Source organism: Oncorhynchus nerka, linkage group LG11, assembly GCF_034236695.1.
Source record: "Oncorhynchus nerka isolate Pitt River linkage group LG11, Oner_Uvic_2.0, whole genome shotgun sequence".
Taxonomy (NCBI): Eukaryota; Metazoa; Chordata; class Actinopteri; order Salmoniformes; family Salmonidae; genus Oncorhynchus; species Oncorhynchus nerka.
This window is the reverse complement of record NC_088406.1, coordinates 21,878,986-21,900,910: the sequence shown is the minus strand read 5'-3', so window position 1 is coordinate 21,900,910 and position 21,925 is coordinate 21,878,986. Positions and strand designations below refer to the sequence as shown.

At 43.7% G+C, this 21,925-nt stretch overlaps 1 protein-coding gene across 3 annotated transcripts in view; it reads right to left on the bottom strand.

Moving 5' to 3' along the window:
- Positions 1-21,925, bottom strand: part of slc36a4 (solute carrier family 36 member 4) — a 261,014-nt gene that overhangs the window by 119,663 nt on the left and 119,426 nt on the right. The window contains exon 12 of one of the 3 annotated variants that reach the window (XM_065024299.1): positions 9,331-9,790. The exons of the other annotated variants lie outside the window; for them this stretch is intronic. Within the exon in view, the coding sequence (XP_064880371.1) occupies positions 9,789-9,790 (2 nt within the window). The 3' untranslated portion in view covers positions 9,331-9,788. Of the gene's footprint in view, positions 1-9,330; positions 9,791-21,925 lie in introns of those variants that run through there. 3 annotated transcript variants of the gene reach the window in all.

Genomic DNA, 21,925 nt, shown 5'->3' with positions numbered 1-21,925 from the left:
TGTGTGTGTGTGTGTGAGAGACAGTAGACAGAGAAAGAAAGAGATTGAGGAAGAATTATGTTCAACCCAGCATGGAGGGATTTATGAAAAGAGCAGAGGGGTATAGTATGATTGAAGCTACATCTACTCAGGGTTGTCTAAAGCAAGCCAGCTTCAGCTTCTCATTCAGTCTTCATCCGTACTACAATGGTGGATGTTGCTTGTCCGCCTGCCGTTAACTCTAGCAGGCTTGTAACTGCGCATGCATGTTGCACTTGGCTAGGCGAATGCCAAACTCTTCATTGAGACAACACTGAAATCTCAATCAATGGGTGAGTCAGTGACACATTTTCATCTGTGCAGAAATCAATGCACTATCACCTTTTTCCCCTCTCCTATCAATAAACAAAGTGTAATCCAATCAAATCAAATGTAATTTGCGCCGAATACAACAGGTGTGGACCTTACAGTGAAATGCTTACTTAGAAACCCTTAACCAATGATGCAGTTGAGAAAATACAAAAAAATACAAAAAATTAAGTAAAAGGTAAGATAAGAAAAACAAATAATTAAAGAGCAGCAGTGAATAACAGTAACGGGGCAAAATACAGGGGGTACAGAGTCAATGTGGAGGCTATATACAGGGGGTACAGAGTCAATGTGGAGGCTATACACAGGGGGTACAGAGTCAATGTGGAGGCTATACACAGGGGGTACAGAGTCAATGTGGAGGCTATACACAGGGGGTACAGAGTCAATGTGGAGGCTATATACAGGGGGTACAGAGTCAATGTGGAGGCTATACACAGGGGGTACAGAGTCAATGTGGAGGCTATATACAGGGGGGTACAGAGTCAATGTGGAGGCTATATACAGGGGTACAGAGTCAATGTGGAGGCTATATACAGGGGTACAGAGTCAATGTGGAGGCTATATACAGGGGTACAGAGTCAATGTGGAGGCTATATACAGGGGGTACAAAGTCAATGTGGAGGCTATACACAGGGGGTACAGAGTAAATGTGGAGGCTATACACAGGGGTACAGAGTCAATGTGGAGGCTATACACAGGGGTACAGAGTCAATGTGGAGGCTATATACAGGGGTACAGAGTCAATGTGGAGGCTATATACAGGGGGTACAGAGTCAATGTGGAGGCTATATACAGGGGGTACAGAGTCAATGTGGAGGCTATATACAGGGGTACAGAGTCAATGTGAAGGCTATATACAGGGGGTACAGAGTCAATGTGGAGGCTATATACAGGGGGTACAGAGTCAATGTGGAGGCTATACACAGGGGTACAGAGTAAATGTGGAGGCTATACACAGGGGTACAGAGTCAATGTGGAGGCTATACACAGGGGGTACAGAGTCAATGTGGAGGCTATATACAGGGGTACAGAGTCAATGTGGAGGCTATATACAGGGGGTACAGAGTCAATGTGGAGGCTATATACAGGGGTACAGAGTCAATGTGGAGGCTATATACAGGGGTACAGAGTCAATGTGAAGGCTATATACAGGGGTAGAGAGTCAATGTGGAGGTTATATACAGGGGTACAGAGTCAATGTGAAGGCTATATACAGGGGTACAGAGTCAATGTGGAGGCTATATACAGGGGTACAGAGTCAATGTGAAGGCTATATACAGGGGCACAGAGTCAATGTGGAGGCTATATACAGGGGGTACAGAGTCAATGTGGAGGCTATATACAGGGGTACAGAGTCAATGTGGAGGCTATATACAGGGGGTACAGAGTCAATGTGGAGGCTATACACAGGGGGTACAGAGTCAATGTGGAGGCTATACACAGGGGTACAGAGTCAATGTGGAGGCTATACACAGGGGGTACAGAGTCAATGTGGAGGCTATACACAGGGGGTACAGAGTCAATGTGGAGGCTATATACAGGGGTACAGAGTCAATGTGGAGGCTATATACAGGGTACAGAGTCAATGTGGAGGCTATATACAGGGGTACAGAGTAAATGTGGAGGCTATACACAGGGGTACAGAGTCGATGTGGAGGCTATACACAGGGGTACAGAGTCAATGTGGAGGCTATATACAGGGGGTACAGAGTAAATGTGGAGGCTATATACAGGGGGTACAGAGTCAATGTGGAGGCTATATACAGGGGGTACAGAGTCAATGTGGAGGCTATACACAGGGGGTACAGAGTCAATGTGGAGGCTATACACAGGGGTACAGAGTCAATGTGGAGGCTATACACAGGGGTACAGAGTCAATGTGGAGGCTATATACAGGGGTACAGAGTCAATGTGGAGGCTATATACAGGGGTACAGAGTCAATGTGAAGGCTATATACAGGGGTACAGAGTCAATGTGGAGGCTATATACAGGGGGTACAAAGACAATGTGAAGGCTATATACAGGGGGTACAGAGTCAATGTGGAGGCTATATACAGGGGTACAGAGTCAATGTGGAGGCTATATACAGGGGTACAGAGTCAATGTGGAGGCTATATACAGGGGCTACAGAGTAAATGTGGAGGCTATATACACGGGTACAGAGTCAATGTGGAGGCTATATACAGGGGTACAGAGTCAATGTGAAGGCTATATACAGGGGGTACAGAGTCAATGTGGAGGCTATATACAGGGGTACAGAGTAAATGTGGAGGCTATATACAGGGGTACAGAGTCAATGTGGAGGCTATACACAGGGGTACAGAGTCAATGTGGAGGCTATATACAGGGGGTACAGAGTAAATGTGAAGGCTATATACAGGGGGTACAGAGTAAATGTGGAGGCTATATACAGGGGTACAGAGTCAATGTGGAGGCTATATACAGGGGGCACAGAGTCAATGTGAAGGCTATATACAGGGGGTACAGAGTCAATGTGGAGGCTATACACAGGGGGTACAGAGTCAATGTGGAGGCTATATACAGGGGGCACAGAGTCAATGTGAAGGCTATATACAGGGGGTACAGAGTTAATGTGGAGGCTATATACAGGGGGTACAGAGTCAACGTGAAGGCTATATTAAGGGGGTACAGAGTCAATGTGAAGGCTATATACAGGGGTAGGGAGTCAATGTGGAGGCTATATACAGGGGTACAGAGTCAATGTGGAGGCTATATACAGGGGGTACAGAGTCAATGTGGAGGCTATATACAGGGGGTACAGAGTCAATGTCAATGTGGAGGCTATATACAGGGGGTACAGAGTCAATGTCAATGTAGAGGCTATATACAGGGGGTACAGAGTCAATGTTGAGGCTATATACAGGGGGTACAGAGTCAATGTTGAGGCTATATACAGGGGGTACAGAGTCAATGTTGAGGCTATTTACAGGGGGTACAGAGTCAATGTGGAGGCTATATACAGGGGGTACAGAGTCAATGTGGAGGCTATATACAGGGGGTACAGAGTCAATGTCAATGTGCGGGGGCACCAGTGTCGAGGTAATTGAGATAATTATGTAAATGCAGGTGGCTATGCATAGATAATAACAGAGAGTTGTAGCAGCGTGGTGGGGTGGGGTGAAAATATTCTGGGTAGCCATTTGATTAGCTGTTCAGGAGTATTATGGCTTGGGGGTAGAAGCTATTTAGAAGCCTCTTGGACCTAGACTTGATGCTCCGGTACCGCTTGCCGTGCTGTAGCAGAGAGAACAGTCTTTGAATAGGGAGGCTGGAGTTTTTGATGATTTTTAGGGCCTTCCTCTGACACCGCCTGGTATAGAGGTCCTGGATGGCAGGAAGCTTGGCCCCGGTGATGTACTGGGCCGTACGCACTACCCTCTGTAGTGCCTTGCGGTCGGAGGCCGAGCAGTTGCCATACCAGGCAGTGATGCAACCATGCTCTCAATGGTGCAGCTGTAAAATCTTTTGAGGATCTGAGGACCCATGCCAAATCTTTTCAGTCTCCTGAGTGGGAATAGGATTTGTTGTGCCCTCTTCATGACTGTCTTGGTGTGCTTGGACCATGTTAGTTTGTTGTTGATGTGGACGCCAAGGAACCCAGTTGCACAGGGATCTGTTCAGTCCCAGGGTCCTTAGCTTAGTGATGAGTTTTGAGGGCACAATGGTGTTGAACGCTGAGCTGTAGTCAATGAATAGCTTTCTCACATAGGTGTTCCTTTTGTCCAGGTGGGAAAGGGCAGTGTGGAGTGCAATAGAGATTGCATCATCTGTGGATCTGTTGGTGCGGTATGCAAATTGGAGTGGGTCCAGGGTTTCTGAGACAATGGTGTTGATGTGAGCCATGACCAGCCTTTCATGGCTACAGACGTGAGTGCTACGGGTCGGTAGTCATTTAGGCAGGTTAGCTTAGTGTTCTTGGGCACAGGGACTATGGTGGTCTCCTTAAAACATGTTGGTATTACAGACTCAGACAGGGAGAGGTTGAAAATGTCAGTGAATACACTTTCCAGTTGGTTAGCGCATGCTCTGAGTACACGTCCTGGTAATTCGTCTGGCCCAGCGGCCTTGTGAATGTTGACCTGTTTAAAGGTCTTACTCACATCGGCTGCGGAGAGCGTGATCACACAATCATCCGGAACAGTTGATGCTCTCCTGCATGTTTCAGTGCTACTTGCCGAAGCGAGCATAGAAGCTATTTAGCTCGTCTGGTAGGCTCGTGTCACTGGGCATCTCTCGGCTGTGCTTCCCTTTGTAGTCTGTAATAGTTTGCAGGCCCTGCCACATCCGACGAGCATCAGAGACGGTGTAGCACGATTCCATCTTAATCCTGTGTTGACGCTTTGCTTGTTTGATGGTTCGTCGGAGGGCATAGCGGGATTTCTTCTAAGCTTCCAGGTTAAAGTCCCGCTCCTTGAAAGCGGCAGCTCTACCCTTTAGCTCAGTGCGAATGTTTCCCGTAATCCATGGCTTCTGGTTGGGGTATGTACGTACAGTCACTGTGGGGACGACGTCCTCGATGCACTTATTGATGAAGCCAGTGACTGGTGTGGTGTACTACTCAATGCCATCGGAAGAATCCCGGAACATGTTCCAGTCTGTACTGCAAAACAGTCCTGTAGTTTAGCATCTGTTTCATCTGACCACTTTGTTATAGACCACTGGTGCCTCCTGCTTAATTTTTGCTTGTAAGCAGGAATCAAGAGTATATAGTTATAGTCAGATTTGCCAAATGGAGGGTGAGGGAGACCTTTGTACACATCTCCGTGTGTGGAGTAGAGGTGGTCTAGAATTTTTCTACATCTGGTTGCACATTTAACATGTTGATAGAAATTTTGTAAAACTGATTAAAGTTTCCCTGCGTTAAAGTCACCGGCCACTAGGAGCGCCGCCTCTGGATGAGAGTTTTCCTGTTTCCTTATGGCGGAATACAGCTCATTTAGTGCGGTTTTAGTGCCAGCATCGGTCTGTATAAAGACAGATAATTAAGTCATACACAAGTTTCAAATGCAATCTGTCATTACTAAATGTGCTTATTTTATTTAACCTTTATTTTACGAAGCAAGTTGACTGAGAACACATTCTCATTTACAACAAGAACCTGGAGAATAGTTACAGGGGAGAAGAGGGTGATGAATGAGCCAATTGGAAGCTGAGGATGATTAGGTGGCCATGATGGCATAAGGGCCAGGAGACTGGGGTTAACACCCCTACTCTTACAATAAGGGCCATGGAATCTTTAGTGACCGCAGAGAGTCAAGACACCTTTTTAACGTCCCATCTGAAAGACGGAACGTTACACATTTTCTTTTTCTTTTTAACCAAAAGAAAGAGTGCTTCCTACTGGCCCTCCAACACCACTTCCAGCAGCATCTGATCTCCCATCCAGGGACTGACCAAGACCAACCCTGCTTAGCTTGAGGCAAGCCAGCAGAGGGATGCAGGGTGGTATGCTGCTGGTCTAATGTGATTGGTATTTTAACATTGCTATTTTTTAACAAACAAATAAACATTTGAAATTTTTAAATCAGTCGCCTTCCTCAAATTAAGGGGACGATGACGCAATCTTTGCGAGAGGGAGAGAATCTGATTTCATTGGTCCTCAACTCACGGCTCAGAACCTTCATTAAGGATAAATGGAGTTAGTCAGGGAACAGGTTAGTTCTGAAGGATTCTATACCAATCTAAATGTATGTTATATTTGAGATTGTTCAAAGTAGCCACCCTTTGCCATGACAGCTTTGCACACTCTTGGAATTCTCTCAACCAGCTTCATGAGGTATTCACCTGGAATGCATTTCAATTAACAGGTGTGCTTTGTTAAAAGTTAATTTGTGGAATTTCTTTTCTTCTTAATGCATTTGAGCCAATGGACATTAGACTGGTGGAAATCTGTCCTTTGGTCTGATGAATCCAAATTTGAGACGCAGAGTAGGTGAACGGTTGATCCCCACATGTGGTTCCCACTGTGAAGCATGGAGGAGGAGGTGTGATGGTGCTTTGCTGGTGAAACTGTCGTGATTGATTTAGAATTCAAGGCACACTTAACCAGCATGGTAACCACAGCATTCTGCAGCGATACGCCATCCCATCTGATTTGCGCTTAATGGGACTACCATTCGTTTTTCAACAGGACAATGACCCAAAACACACCTGCAGGCTGTGTAAGGGCTATTTGACCAAGAAGGAGGGTGATGGAGTGCTGCATCAGATGACCTGGCCTCCACACTTACCTGACCTCAACCGAATTGAGATGGTTTGGGATGAATTGTACCGCAGAAGGAAAAGCAGCCAACAAGTGCTCAACATATGGGGGAACTCCTTCAAGACTGTTGGAAAAGCATTCCTCATGAAGCTGGTTGAGAGAATGCCAAGAGTGTGCAAAGCTGTCATCAAGGCAAAGGGTGGCTACTTACATATTTTGATTAACACTCTTTTGGTTACTACATGTTTCCATGTGTTATTTCATAGTTTTGATGTCTTCACTATTATTCTACAATGTCGAAAATAGTAAAAATAAAGAAAAACCCTTGAATGAGTAGGTCTGTCCAAACTTTTGACTGGTACTGTACATTTTCAGCCTCATACACCAGGAGGATTCAAACCATTTCTGTGAAAATGCCAATAAGACATGCCAATCTAAACAGATTTCTGGCAAAAATACTTATTATGATGAGCTAGTTATCTCCCTACACAGCTTGCTATGATAACATATCACAGAAATATTCTTCACAACAGCTTACAAATATTTACCAGGAACCACTGTCTGCCTTTACAATGGCTTGTGACACCATTTCTATCACGCTTGTAAGAGCACAGAACAGTAACTTGTCAGTTCTACGACGGCGTAAAGGAAGATCAACTGTCAGAGGTAGAACCTTTCTTCCACTGGCTACAGAACAGTACACTCACCGGATCCGGCTACAGAACACTGGCTTCAGAACAGTACACTCACCGGATCCGGCTACAGAACACTGGCTACAGAACAGTACACTCACCGGATCCGGCTACAGAACACTGGCTTCAGAACAGTACACTCACCGGATCCGGCTACAGAACACTGGCTACAGAACAGTACACTCACCGGATCCGGCTACAGAACACTGGCTACAGAACAGTACACTCACCGGATCCGGCTACAGAACACTGGCTACAGAACAGTACACTCACTGGATCCGGCTACAGAACACTGGCTTCAGAACAGTACACTCACCGGATCCGGCTACAGAACACTGGCTACAGAACAGTACACTCGCCGGATCCGGCTACAGAACACTGGCTACAGAACAGTACACTCACCGGATCCGGCTACAGAACACTGGCTACAGAACAGTACACTCACCGGATCCGGCTACAGAACACTGGCTACAGAACAGTACACTCACCGGATCCGGCTACAGAACACTGGCTACAGAACAGTACACTCACCGGATCCGGCTACAGAACACTGGCTTCAGAACAGTACACACACACCGGAGCCCAAAGTCTACTGGTAAAACAGCACCTACATAGTGTGTTGCAATTCCCAGGTAAACGTCTCACACTCACCCCCTACGGCTGCCAATGAAGTGTTGCGTCCCAACATGGAAGGAGTGTACACACACACACACACAAAGGTTGGGTTGATCAAAGGGTTGATGCTTGGCTGAGACAGATGCGTATTTGCAGGTTATGTTTCTGGGTGCTCGTGTATGTGTATATGTGTGTGCGCGTGTTTTCACATGAGCAGAGGCATGAATGAATTATGTTCTCTATGAACAAGCATGCTTATTACAATACTACAACACAGAATGCTCTACGCTATCTAGCAGTTATTTCAATGATTTAAATGGGGAGGCAGGGTAGCCTAGTGGTTAGCGTGTTGGACTAGAAAGGTTGCAAGTTCAAATCCCTGAGCTGACAAGGTACAAATCTGTCATTCTGCCCCTGAACAGGCAGTTAACCCACTGTTCCTAGGCCATCATTGAAAATAAGAATTTGTTCTTAACTGACTTGCCAAGTTATATAAAATGACAATTTCTTTATGATTAGTAGGAACATAATTAGCTGCTTATTTTATTTGGTTACTTACAAGTACTGGTCGTTTGGGGAACATAAAGTACAGTCATTGGTTTCAAAACACACATTCCATTCTAGGACGGCACACATTAAAATGTGTTGAATCAAGGTCAACACAGTGTACTGGTAATTTTGTAATTACTCCAATTCTTGATAATTATCAATGACGAGAACACTCATGAATTCCTTTTAAAGGAATTATTCATGAATTATTCATAAAATCCCTGCACAACTTGGATTTGGGAGTTGATTTAAGTAAATTTTCTAACTTTTAAGTGTATGAAGTAGCTGCCCCCGATGATTCCATTAGCCTTTGGTTGGGGAAAACTATTGCTACGCAGAGGCTTCTGAACGTTACTAAATAACCCAACTATGTACTTCAAATTCTGTCTGGGTCGGTTGGCAACAGCCTAAGTAAGTGGAAAATCATCAGTGAACCATTCCTTTAAGAGCTGTTACTAATGTCAGTCATATCTTACAGGTTAATGCACTGGCAATAGACTGCACACTTGTTGGCTCCTACCAACGTGCATTAAAGTGCATGCCTTCTCTGTGTCAATATTAATGTTTTCGAGTTGATGTTTGCGCTAAACCCCTGTTCCCTGGCTGTTTGTGAGTCATTCATGTCATGGTCCCATGTGGCTTAGTTGATAGAGCATGGGGCTTGCAACGTCAGGGTTGTGGTTTCCATTACCACGGGGGACCAGTACAGAATTGAAAAAATGTATGTAAGTTGTTCTGGAGCATCTGCTAAATGATAAAAACTTGTTTAAAATGTATAAGAATAATTTGTTATCGCAGAAGAGCCTGAATGTGAGTAACATATTTACTCAATACCTCTGTCTATTACTGCATCTTTCCTTCTGAAAAAAACATAAACACAACGATTCTACTAAGTTTGGTATTTTATTAGGATCTCTATTAGCTGTTGCAAAGGCAGCAGCTACTCTTACTGGGGTCCACACAAAACATGCAACATAATACAGAACATTAATAGGCAAGAACAGCTCAAGGACAGAACTACATTTTTTTAAAAGTTCATATAAGGAAATCTGTCAATTGATATCAATTCATTAGGCCCTAATCTATGGATTTCACATGACTGGGCAGGGGTGCAGCCATGGGTGGGTTTGGGAGGGCATAGACCCACCCACTTGAAAGCCAGGACCTGCCAATCAGAATGAGTTTTTCCCCACAAGAGGGCTTTATTACAGACAGAAAGAATCCATAGTTTCATCAGCTGTATGGATGGTTATTCTCAGACGATCCTGCAGATGAAGAAGACTGATGTGGAGGTCCTGGTCTGGTGAGATTACACGTGGTCTGAAGTTGTGAGGCAGGTTGGACGTAATGCTAAATTCTCTAAAACAACATTGGAGGCGGTTTATGGTAGAGAAATTAACATTAAATTATCTTCCAATTGCACTTGAGACATCTGTGGCATTGTGTTGTGTGACAAAATTGCACATTTTAGAGTGGCATTTTATTGTCCCCAGCACAAGGTGCACCTGTGTAATGATCATGCTGTTTAATCAGCTTCGTGATATGCCACACCTGTCAGGTGGATTGATTATCTTGGAAAAAGGAGAAATGCTCACTAACAGGGTTGTAATCAAATTTGTGCACAACAATTTAGAGAAATAAGCTTTTGGTGTGTATGGAACATTTCTGGGATCTTTTATTTCAGATCATGAAACACGGGACCAACACTTTACATGTTGCGTTTATATTTTTTTGTTCAGAATAACAATTTTCTCTCACACACCCATGTCCACAACAGAAACAAATAGAAACTGGATCTATACAGCCAACACAGACACGTCCTTTAGGCCTACCAAGGTGAATATAGAACTGTCAGGCCCATTAGGCCCCTGGCTATACACAGTACCATGGTGAATTCTCCGGGTAGAAGAACTAGGATTAACTCCCCTCCCCAAATCCTAACCACATTCATCAGGAGGGGAAACACCAAACTGATCTTTAGTTCCGTGTAATTTCAGTCTTTTTATTTAGATGTGTTAGTTCTGGGTTGGGAACACTAGATCTCCAGGACCAGCGTTGCCTACCCCCTGGTTTAGCCTATCAATTACAGAGACTGATGAATGAAGTTGTCAGTGAGACAGGAAAGCCAGCAGGATGGGGGCCCTGGAGGTCTGTCTGTAGAGTTATAAAGCATAGGCCTACTGCTCGGTCTGTCTGGGTCTCAGACTCCATGCTGACTTTGGCTAGCTAGGAGAGTAATCAAGTCTCCCTATTCTCCCAAAGCTATGCATCTGACACTTTAAGTCATAGCTTGTGAAGTACAAAAGAGAGAGCGGATGGGTCAGATATATTAGTCGACAGACAGAGAATAGATCCCTCCCAGGACCAGAGGGCTTAGTGCTTCACTGGGGCCTTTGGAAAGAAAATGGCTTCATATTAAAATAGAATAAGAGGGGAAGTTGGCTGCTACCACGTCAGAGAAATCAGGAGAGAACAGATGAAGTCGGGCTGGGCGCGGACACGCTCACTCCTCTCTTTTAATCTTGCAACAAAGGACTTGTAAAAAGTCCTTTGTTGTGTGAAGGCCCGAAGAGCCGAGGTGTGTGTGCACTGAACGGGGTCTGAAAGGTGTGTGTGTGTGTGGTTGAGCATCAAGAAGGGTTTGAGAGGTGTGTGACTGTGGCTCAGGTGTGAGTGGGTGTGCTAGGTCTGTTCTATGATATGATTATGGGAGACAGACATGTCCTCAGATCTGTTCTGATAGATTCTCTGTCTGGTCCGTAGGTTCCGCTACCGCCACCCCCCTTACTCTCCACTACCAGCTGCATGCCGATTTATATAACACCAACCCAAACTCCAGTGCTGCACTTTAGTCTTCTGTTCCTGTCTTATTAGACACTGATTGGTTACGGTACTGACTGACCACTCCTCCAAAAATACATCAGAGCTGACAAAGTCTTTAATCAAATGATACTGTAAGAAGTTGAAAACAAGGTAAGATATCTTTTGTCCTGTGAACAGCTGGTCGTTATAGTTCTGCCCTCTCATAGAAGTCGCAAAATTAGAGGTTATAAAATAAATGTTGCTTCTAGTATCAAGAGTAACAGGCATCGTGTAACATCTGAACGTGTAACATCTGAACAAAAGGCCTTTAGCGTAAAACTTCTGTTTCACAATGCTGTTTCATCCATCTTGCTCTCCTTTCTATTCTTTTGCACAATCTTTACGGTACTCACTGAAGTTCACTCGTAAACAATTATATTAGACCCAGTGGTTTTTTTAAACAGGTGTTTATTTGCTGAAATGTGTGCCAATACCCAGCTACTAAAAGAGACAGGCGTCTATTCGAGACTGGGCGGTTAATTTAAGTTTTACAGTATTACTGTACGTCACGGTGCTGACTGTGTTCTAATTCCATATTAGCAACTGCTTATAAACCTCTTTAAGGGCACGCGATAATGAGATCTGGTTTGATGCAGACCAAAGAAAAGCTTGGAGGATCACCATAATTGGCAGCCTTAAGGTGAAAAGAATATTAACCATGGTCACCCCCAAACAGCATTCAGCACACCATCAGGGGCTGCAGACCAAACACAATGAGACTACACACAAATACCCTCCTTCACTGTGTAGGCTAAACACACACATTTTACAGATGTTAGCATCCAGAGGGAACTGTCTGACTGTTGTGATTTTATTTCTATAAGGTACGACTTTACTCGCATAAAAACTATGGATGGAAATGTGGTTAGTGATTGACAAGAGAAACTGCTGATGTACAACCACATTTCTAAATTTCTCAATTTCACCTTGTGTATTCTACTATTCTAACTCTTAACACCCCGACTGAGTTCCTAAAAAAAAGTAAGGTAGAGACCATTTCCATCTCAGAACTATTTTTTTATGGAGTTTCCCACCCGATGACCTTAAGAGTTAAACGTAAATCTGTGAGTTTAAGCAGTTTATTTTGTCTCGCCAACCGAGTGTTTGAAAATAAGTGGTTAAGATGATTTACTTTGCACTTCAAAGGCTCACTGATGCTTAAGACAAGGAAGAAACATAAACAAGTGGCTAATTCAGAATAAGGACAATAGATGTGAGCTTTGAAGTGACCATAAAGCCAATGCAAAGCAGACCCTTTCATCAGCTCCAGGTGAGATGCTCCCACACCCAAACTCTCAACCACCCCTTACCTTGAGAAAACCTTAATCTAACGTCCTAACCTCAACACAACCAAATTCATCCACTATAGCATGGAGCTTCACCTAACGTCCTAACCTCAACACAACCAAATTCATCCACTATAGCATGGAGCTTCACCTAACATCCTAACCTCAACATAACCAAATTCATCCACTATAGCATGGAGCTTCACCTAACGTCCTAACCTCAACACAACCAAATTCATCCACTATAGCATGGAGCTTCACCTAACGTCCTAACCTCAACACAACCAAATTCATCCACTATAGCATGGAGCTTCACCTAACGTCCTAACCTCAACACAACCAAATTCATCCACTATAGCATGGAGCTTCACCTAACGTCCTAACCTCAACACAACCAAATTCATCCACTATAGCATGGAGCTTCACCTAACGTCCTAACCTCAACACAACCAAATTCATCCACTATAGCATGGAGCTTCACCTAACGTCCTAACCTCAACACAACCAAATTCATCCATTATAGCATAAACCTTCATCTAGTCTTAACCCCAGAAAGTACTTCTGGTGTACCAAAATGCAATGATGCTGTCCGTCTGATCGAGGAGGGACTCACCGTACTCAGCTGACCCCACAAAGCGACAGGTGAGCATCACTCCAGGAGTGTGGAGGCGTGATGTGTGATTACCTTGTTACTGTTTTGCTATGAGCTTGTATAGATAAACATTGGCAGATTATTATCAATGACTTATCAACAGCTGTAACAAGTTGTCCCTAGTATATAGAAAGACCCACGTGTGTACTATACACATTAAAAATGTATTTTTTTGCAAGACACCCTCGGAAAGTGGGGTCACAGCCAGGGATTAATGGTAATAGATTGGATTTATACAGTGCTTTTCTACCAACTAAGGACCTCAAAGCGCTTTACATAGTAAGGGGGAAACTCACCTCTTCCACCATTAATGTGTAGCACCCACCGAGGAGACGCATGGCAACCATTTTTGTGCCAGAACGCTCACTACACATCAGCTATGGTTTCCAAGAGTTTGATGCCATTCCATTTGCTCCTTTCTGGCCATTATTATGAGCCATCCTCCCCTTAGTAGACTCAACTGACAATATATATTGTTATGACCACAGTGAGTCAGGACAGCTGTTTAACGTCCCATCCGAAAGATGGCAATGTCCCCTTCACTGCCCTGGAGCATTGGGATCTCCATAGACCGGAGTGAAGAGTGCCCCCTACTGGCCTCCAACACCACTTCCAACAGCATCTGGTCTCCCATCTACTGACCAACCAGGACCGACCCTGCTTCGCTTCAGGGTGGTATTCTGCTGGTATGCAGCCATTGACATTAATATGATACATTCACAAAGTAGCAAGCTATTTAATCTAATATACATGTAAAGAACAAACTAAATCAAGAAGTAGGCTGGCTGGCTAATGTAAAACACAATTCACAAACAAACCAAGGCGGTGTCAGAGGAAGGCCCTAAAAATTGTCAAAGACCCCAGCCACAGACTGTTCTCTCTACTACCGCATGGCAAGCGGTACCGGAGTGCCAAGTCTAGGACAAAAAGGCTTCTCAACAGTTTTTACCCCCAAGCCATAAGACTCCTGAACAGGTAATCAAATAACTACCCGGACTATTTGCATTGTGTTCCCCCCCAACCCCCCTCTTACGCTACTGCTACTCTCTGTTTATCATATATGCATAGTCACTTTATCTATACATTCATTTAATACTATTTCAATTAGCCCGACCAAACAGTGCTCCGGCACATTGGCTAACCGGGCTATCTGCATGCAGTCACTTTAACCATATGTACATGTACATACCACCTCAATCAGCCTGACTAACCGGTGTCTGTATGTAGCCTCGCTACTTTTATAGCCTTGCTCCTGTATATAGTCTCGCTACTGTTTTTCACGGTTGCTTTTATTTCTTTACTTACCTATTGTTCATCTTCGGCGCACGCCGGGTATTCGGCGCACGTGGCAAATAAACTTTGATTTGATAATCCACAAACAGAGGACTCTCATTCACACAAACAGGAGCTGATGGAGAAGAAACGAACAGAGTCGGCGAATAATGCTGGGCAATAAAATGGAGGGTGGCGTGGGCTGCCATGTCACCTGTGCCGTCAGCAGGTTCCTCCTCTGCCTAGGGACAGCTGCTCTCCCCAGGATATGAATATGAACAAAGACTATGAATATAGAGGAGAATACCTGCTCTCTATTTCCATCTCAGAACTCATTGTTTATGGACAGCATGCTTGTCTGAGTTTCCCACCTGATGACCTGAAGAGTTAGACGTAAATCTGTGGGAGTTTAAGCAGTTTCTTTTGTCTCGCCGACCGGGTGTTTGGAAAGGAATGTGGTTCAAGGGAGTTTAAACAGTTTCTTTTGTCTCGCCGACCGGGTGCTTGGAAAGGAATGTGGATCAGCGTATTTACTTCAAAGGCACTTCAAAGGCTCATTGATGCTTAAGACGAGGGCGGAAACAAAAAAAACTTGATTAATTGAGAATGAGGTCAACAAAAGTGAGTTTTGAAGTGAACATATAAGTAATGACATGGGGCGCTAGTGGGCGGCACAGCCTACCCCTCAACAAATCCCTAACCTTGAGAAATACTTCACCCAACGTCCAAACACTAAAAAACAACCCTAACCCTGAGAAAATCTACATCTAACATCCTAACCTCAACACAACCAAATCCATCACTATAGCATAAACCTTTATCTAACCTCCAACACAACCAAATCCATCACTATAGCATAAACCTTTATCTAACCTCCTAACCCCCAACACAACCAAATCCATCACTATAGCATAAACCTTTATCTAACCTCCTAACCCCCAACACAACCAAATCCATCACTATAGCATAAACCTTTATCTAACCTCCTAACTCCCAACACAACCAAATCCATCACTATAGCATAAACCTTTATCTAACCTCCTAACCCCCAACACAACCAAATCCATTCACTACAGCATAAACACATAACCCTTACCTCATAAACCCAAGGCAATCCTCACACCTAAAGACCAAATATGCCTCATACAACAACCCTATCTCACCATAAACCAAGCTACTATATTACCTTAACAAAATAAAAATAAACACTTTACCTACTTACCTCAATACCAGCATGAACAAGCACCTGAACATTAAAAACAAACTAACTCTCATTGTGTGTGTGTGTGTGTGGCGGTGCTTTCCAGGACTGCTTCACACAATTACCTCATTAGGCTGACTCATCGTATGTAGCTGACCATTGACCCCACAAAGTGATGGCTGAGCATCACTTCAGCAGTGTTTGGAGGGGTGCTGTGTGATTACCTTTCTACCATTATGCTATGATCCTGGATATTGCCAGGGATTGTCTCCTGGGTGCAGACGTAGGTGTAGGGGTGTGTGTGTGTGTGAGAGCTGATTCTGAAATGAAAACACACCCTCAGAAGAACTGGCCTGGTTCATAAACCACTTCATTATATCCTGCACTTCTCACCAATATTCCGTAATTTTCCGGGCCACTGAATAGGAATGTTTTTACCTCAAAAGCACTGTGGGTTTCGCTGAGATGGAAAATCCCCGGAATCACGAAGTAATAACTTTATTTTAGTATATTAGCATGACAGAGTAGCATGGTGCGGCGGTGTGGTGTCGGTGTTCTGTTGTTCCACTGAAGGACACGCAATTAGAGATTGAGACGGAAAAACGGATTAGCTTCGTGTTCTGCTAGCATCGTTAATACCACCAATTTCCCCTCATCTGCTTCAGCTTGTAGATAAGGAAGTCAAATAAGGTCCCTGCACAAAACAAATCGAAGAGCTATTAGCTCAAATGAGTTTGACAATAAGTAAACTTCTCTCTCTCTGCCATCCATTCTCCTTTCTGTCATTCCATCCTTTTTTCTCGATCCCTGATATATTTTGGGGGCTAATTTGTGAACTTAGTATTGGCTGGGATTAGTTTTGTGGTTACTTCACAGAGAGGGTGGATTACTGGCTGGGACTATAGTGGGGTGGGATTAGGGGAGGGCACCATGTCTTCTGTACCCCACACACCATTCATTCACAACTCCAAAGAATGAAGGATGGAGGAGATGAAGGGAGAAGAAGGGAACCAAGTCATCTGTCTGTATGGTGCCCTTCATTCACTGGGCATGTGTTTGAAGCTCAATCTCCCCGACCTTCTGAAAACCGACAATGGTTCCCAATTTCTGGATGTCAAACAATGTAACATGGCTTTATACTACATAGTCGCTCAAAGTTATGTCCACTTTCAAACACAAGCCCATACTTTAGTTTATTTAGTAAATCTTTTCTTAACTCTATTTTCTTAAAACGGTATCGTTGGTTAAGGGCTTCTAAGTAAGCATTTCACAGTAAGGTCTACACCTGCTGTATTCAGAGCATGTGACGAATAAAATGTGATTTGATTTGTCATATATGACGGCGTTGTCCGATGAGAGAGAGTGCAATCAAGCCCTGTAATTAGATCTATTGTCTTGCGTTTCTGTTCTCGTCTGGTCCACTGTCACTGAGACGTTGCATTTCTGTTCTCGTCTGGTCCACTGTCACTGAGACGTTGCGTTTCTGTTCATGTCTGGTCCACTGACATCTGGTCCGCTGTCTTATCCAGACGGGAACAGAAACGCAACGTCTCGGTGACAGAGGTCCAGACGGGAACAGAAACGCAACGTCTCGGTGACAGAGGTCCAGACGGGAACAGAAACGCAACGTCTCGGTGACAGAGGTCCAGACGGGAACAGAAACGCAGTGTCAGACAGGCTGTCTGGTGTACCACATGTCAGACAGACAGGCTGTCTGGTGTACCACATGTCAGACAGACAGGCTGTCTGGTGTACCACATGTCAGACAGACAGGCTGTCTGGTGTACCACATGTCAGACAGACAGGCTGTCTGGTGTACCACATGTCAGACATAGAAAGGTTGTCTGGTGTACCACATGTCAGACATAGAAAGGTTGTCTGGTGTACCACATGTCAGACATAGAAAGGTTGTCTGGTGTACCACATGTCAGACAGACAGGTTGTCTGGTGTACCACATGTCAGACAGACAGGTTGTCTGGTGTACCACATGTCAGACAGACAGGTTGTCTGGTGTACCACATGTCAGACAGACAGGCTGTCTGGTGTACCACATGTCAGACAGACAGGTTGTCTGGTGTACCACATGTCAGACATAGAAAGGTTGTCTGGTGTGCCACATGTCAGACAGACAGGTTGTCTGGTGTGCCACATGTCAGACAGACAGGTTGTCTGGTGTACCACATGTCAGACATAGAAAGGTTGTCTGGTGTGCCACATGTCAGACAGACAGGTTGTCTGGTGTGCCACATGTCAGACAGACAGGTTGTCTGGTATACCACATGTCAGACAGACAGGTTGTCTGGTATACCACATGTCAGACAGCCAGGGTGGAGAGGAGAGAGAGGTAGAGGATGGGATAAGATTGGCTCAAGGTTTAAAGGTTGATCAGAGCTATACTATAAATCTGTCTGCTTGGAGATGGGGCCTAATTGGGCATTCTAGCTCTACTTAAACAGCAAGCTGCAGAGCCTTACCTCTGCTCTCTCTGAACCCCATTTGCACAATAATAACAATAATAATAATATTAATAAATGCCATTTTGCAGAAGCCTTTATCCAAATCAACTTAGAAACATGCGTGGATCCATTTTACATAGAGTATTGGTGGCCCCGGGAATCTAAACCATAATCCTGATACTGCAAGCTCCATGCTCAATTAACTGATCCATACAGGACCAACACCTTCACACTTCAGTTAGCTGAGCTTTCACACTTTTGCCTAGGTGATGAGAAAACCTTATTTGAATCGATCTATTTGCACTGAGTGTACAAAACATTGATGTCACTTGTTGTATCCACTTACAGTTGAAGTCGAACATTTCCATACACCTAGGTGGGGTCATTAAAACTCGTTTTTCAACCACTACACACATTTCTTGTTAACAAACTATAGTTTTGGCAAGTCGGTTAGGACATCTACTTCGTACATGACAAAAGTAATTTTTCCAACAATTGTTTACAGACAGATTATTTCACTTATAATTCACTGCATCGCAATTCCAGTGGGTCAGACGTTTACATAGACTAAGTAGACTGTGCCTTTAAACAGCTTGGAAAATTCCAGAAAATGTCGTTATGGCTTTACAACCTTCTGATAGGCATCATTTCAGTCAATTGGAGGTGTACCTGTGGATGTATTTCAAGGCCTACATTCAAACTCAGTGCCTCTGTGCTTGACATCATGGGAAAATCAAAAGAAATCAGCCAAGACCTCAGAAAAAAATTGTTTACCTCCACAAGTCTGGTTCATCCTTGGCAGCAATTTCCAAACGCCTGAAGGTACCACGTTCATTTGTACAAACAATAGTCGCAAGTATAAACACCATGGGACCAAGCAGCCGTCATACCGCTCAGGAGACGCGTTCTGTCTCCTAGAGATGAACGTACTTTGGTGCGAAAAGTGCAAATCAATCCCAGAACAACAGCAAAGGACCTTGTGAAGATGCTGGAGGAAACAGGTACAAAAGTATCTATATCCACAGTAAAACGAGTCCTATATCGACATAACCTGAAAGGCCGCTCAGCAAGGAAGAAGCCACTGCTCTAAAACCGCCATAAAAAAGAGCCAGACTACGGTTCGCAACTGCACATGGGGACAAAGATCGTACTTTTTGGAGAAATGTCCTCTGGTCTGATGAAACAAAAATAGAACTGTTTGGTCATAATAACCATTGTTATGTTTGGAGGAAAAAGTGGGAGGCTTGCAAGCCAAAGAACACCATCCAAACTGTGAAGCACGGGGGCTGGCAGCATCATGTCGTGGGGGTGCTTTGCTGCAGGAGGGACTTCAACTGTAAATCAGTGTAGATGAAGGGGAGGAGACAGGTTAAAGAATGATTTTTTAAAGCCTTGAGACAACTGAGACATGGATTGTGTATGTGTGCCATTCAGAGGGTGAATGGGAAAGACACTGGAATGAGTGTGTCAAGAACTGCAATGTTGCTGGATTTTTTCATGCTCAACAGTTTCCCGTGTGTATCAAGAATGGTTCAACACCAAAGAACATCCAGCCTACTTGACAACTGTGGGAAGCATTGGAGTCAACATGGGCCAGCATCTACAATACATGACCCTGTATTAAGGTCAACAGACTATGACCCTGTATTAAGGTCTACAGTGTATGGCCCTGTATTAAGGTCAACAGACTATGACCCTGTATTAAGGTCAACAGACTATGACCCTGTATTAAGGTCTACAGTGTATGACCCTGTATTAAGGTCTACGGCATATGACCCTGTATTAAGGTCTACGGTGTATGACCCTGTATTAAGGTCTACGGCATATGACCCTGTATTAAGGTCTACGGTGTATGACCCTGTATTAAGGTCTACAGTGTATGGCCCTGTATTAAGGTCTACAGTATATGACCCTGTATTAAGGTCTACAGTGTATGACCCTGTATTAAGGTCAACAGACTATGACCCTGTATTAAGGTCTACGGTGTATGACCATGTATTAAGGTCTACAGTCTATGACCCTGTATTAAGGTCTACAGTATATGACCCTGTATTAAAGTCTACAGTATATGACCCTGTATTAAGGTCTACAGTGTATGACCCTGTATTAAGGTCTACAGTATATGACCCTGTATTAAAGTCTACAGTATATGACCCTGTATTAAGGTCTACAGTATATGACCCTGTATTAAGGTCTACAGTGTATGACCCTGTATTAAGGTCTACAGTATATGACCCTGTATTAAGGTCTACAGTATATGACCCTGTATTAAGGTCTACAGTATATGACCCTGTATTAAGGTCTACAGTATATGACCCTGTATTAAGGTCTACAGTATATGACCCTGTATTAAGGTCTACAGTATATGACCCTGTATTAAGGTCTACAGTATATGACCCTGTATTAAGGTCTACAGTATATGACCCTGTATTAAGGTCTACAGTATATGACCCTGTATTAAGGTCTACAGTATATGACCCTGTATTAAGGTCTACAGTATATGACCCTGTATTAAGGTCTACAGTATATGACCCTGTATTAAGGTCTACAGTATATGACCCTGTATTAAGGTCTACAGTATATGACCCTGTATTAAGGTCTACAGTATATGACCCTGTATTAAGGTCTACAGTATATGACCCTGTATTAAGGTCTACAGTATATGACCCTGTATTAAGGTCTACAGTATATGACCCTGTATTAAGGTCTACAGTGTATGACCCTGTATTAAGGTCTACAGTATATGACCCTGTATTAAGGTCTACAGTGTATGACCCTGTATTAAGGTCTACAGTATATGACCCTGTATTAAGGTCTACAGTGTATGACCCTGTATTAAGGTCTACAGTATATGACCCTGTATTAAGGTCTACAGTATATGACCCTGTATTAAGGTCTACAGTGTATGACCCTGTATTAAAGTCTACAGTATATGACCCTGTATTAAGGTCTACAGTGTATGACCCTGTATTAAGGTCTACAGTGTATGACCCTGTATTAAAGTCTACAGTATATGACCCTGTATTAAGGTCTACAGTGTATGACCCTGTATTAAGGTCTACAGTATATGACCCTGTATTAAGGTCTACAGTATATGACCCTGTATTACTACAGTGAACAAAAATATAAATGCAACATGCAACAATTTCAAAGATTTTGCTGAGTTACAGTTCATATAAGGAATCAGTCAAATGAAATAAATTAGGCCCTAATCTATTGATTTCACATGACTTGGCAGGGGTGCAGCCATAGGTGGGCTTGAGAGGGCATAGACCCACCCCCATGGATACTGGTGATGAAAATAATGCAGTTGGAAAACAAACAAAGTATAGAAGCTAATTAAAAAGCAAATTAAAAACTGATGCTTCGGGAGAAGGGAATTAACGGGTAGAGAAGAAGCTACGTCGAGAAACGAGAACTGATGTTGAGAGGAGGGAAATTAAGGGGTGATTAAGGGGTGGTTAAGAGAAATAGGCCTATCAATAATTATTTTATTTTTTATTTAACCTTTATTTAACTAGGCAAGTCAGTTAAGAAAAAAATATTGTTTACAATATTGGCCTACCGGGGAACAGTGGGTTAACTGCCTTGTTCAGGGGCCGAACGACATGTTTTACCTTGTTAGCTCGGGGATTCGATCCAGCAACCTTTCAGTTACTGGCCCAACGCTCTAACCACTAGGCTCCCTGCCGCCCCAAAGAACATTGCAGACATTTTTTGTGTTGAATAGACATGGCTCAGTAATTTTGATAAACTACAGAATC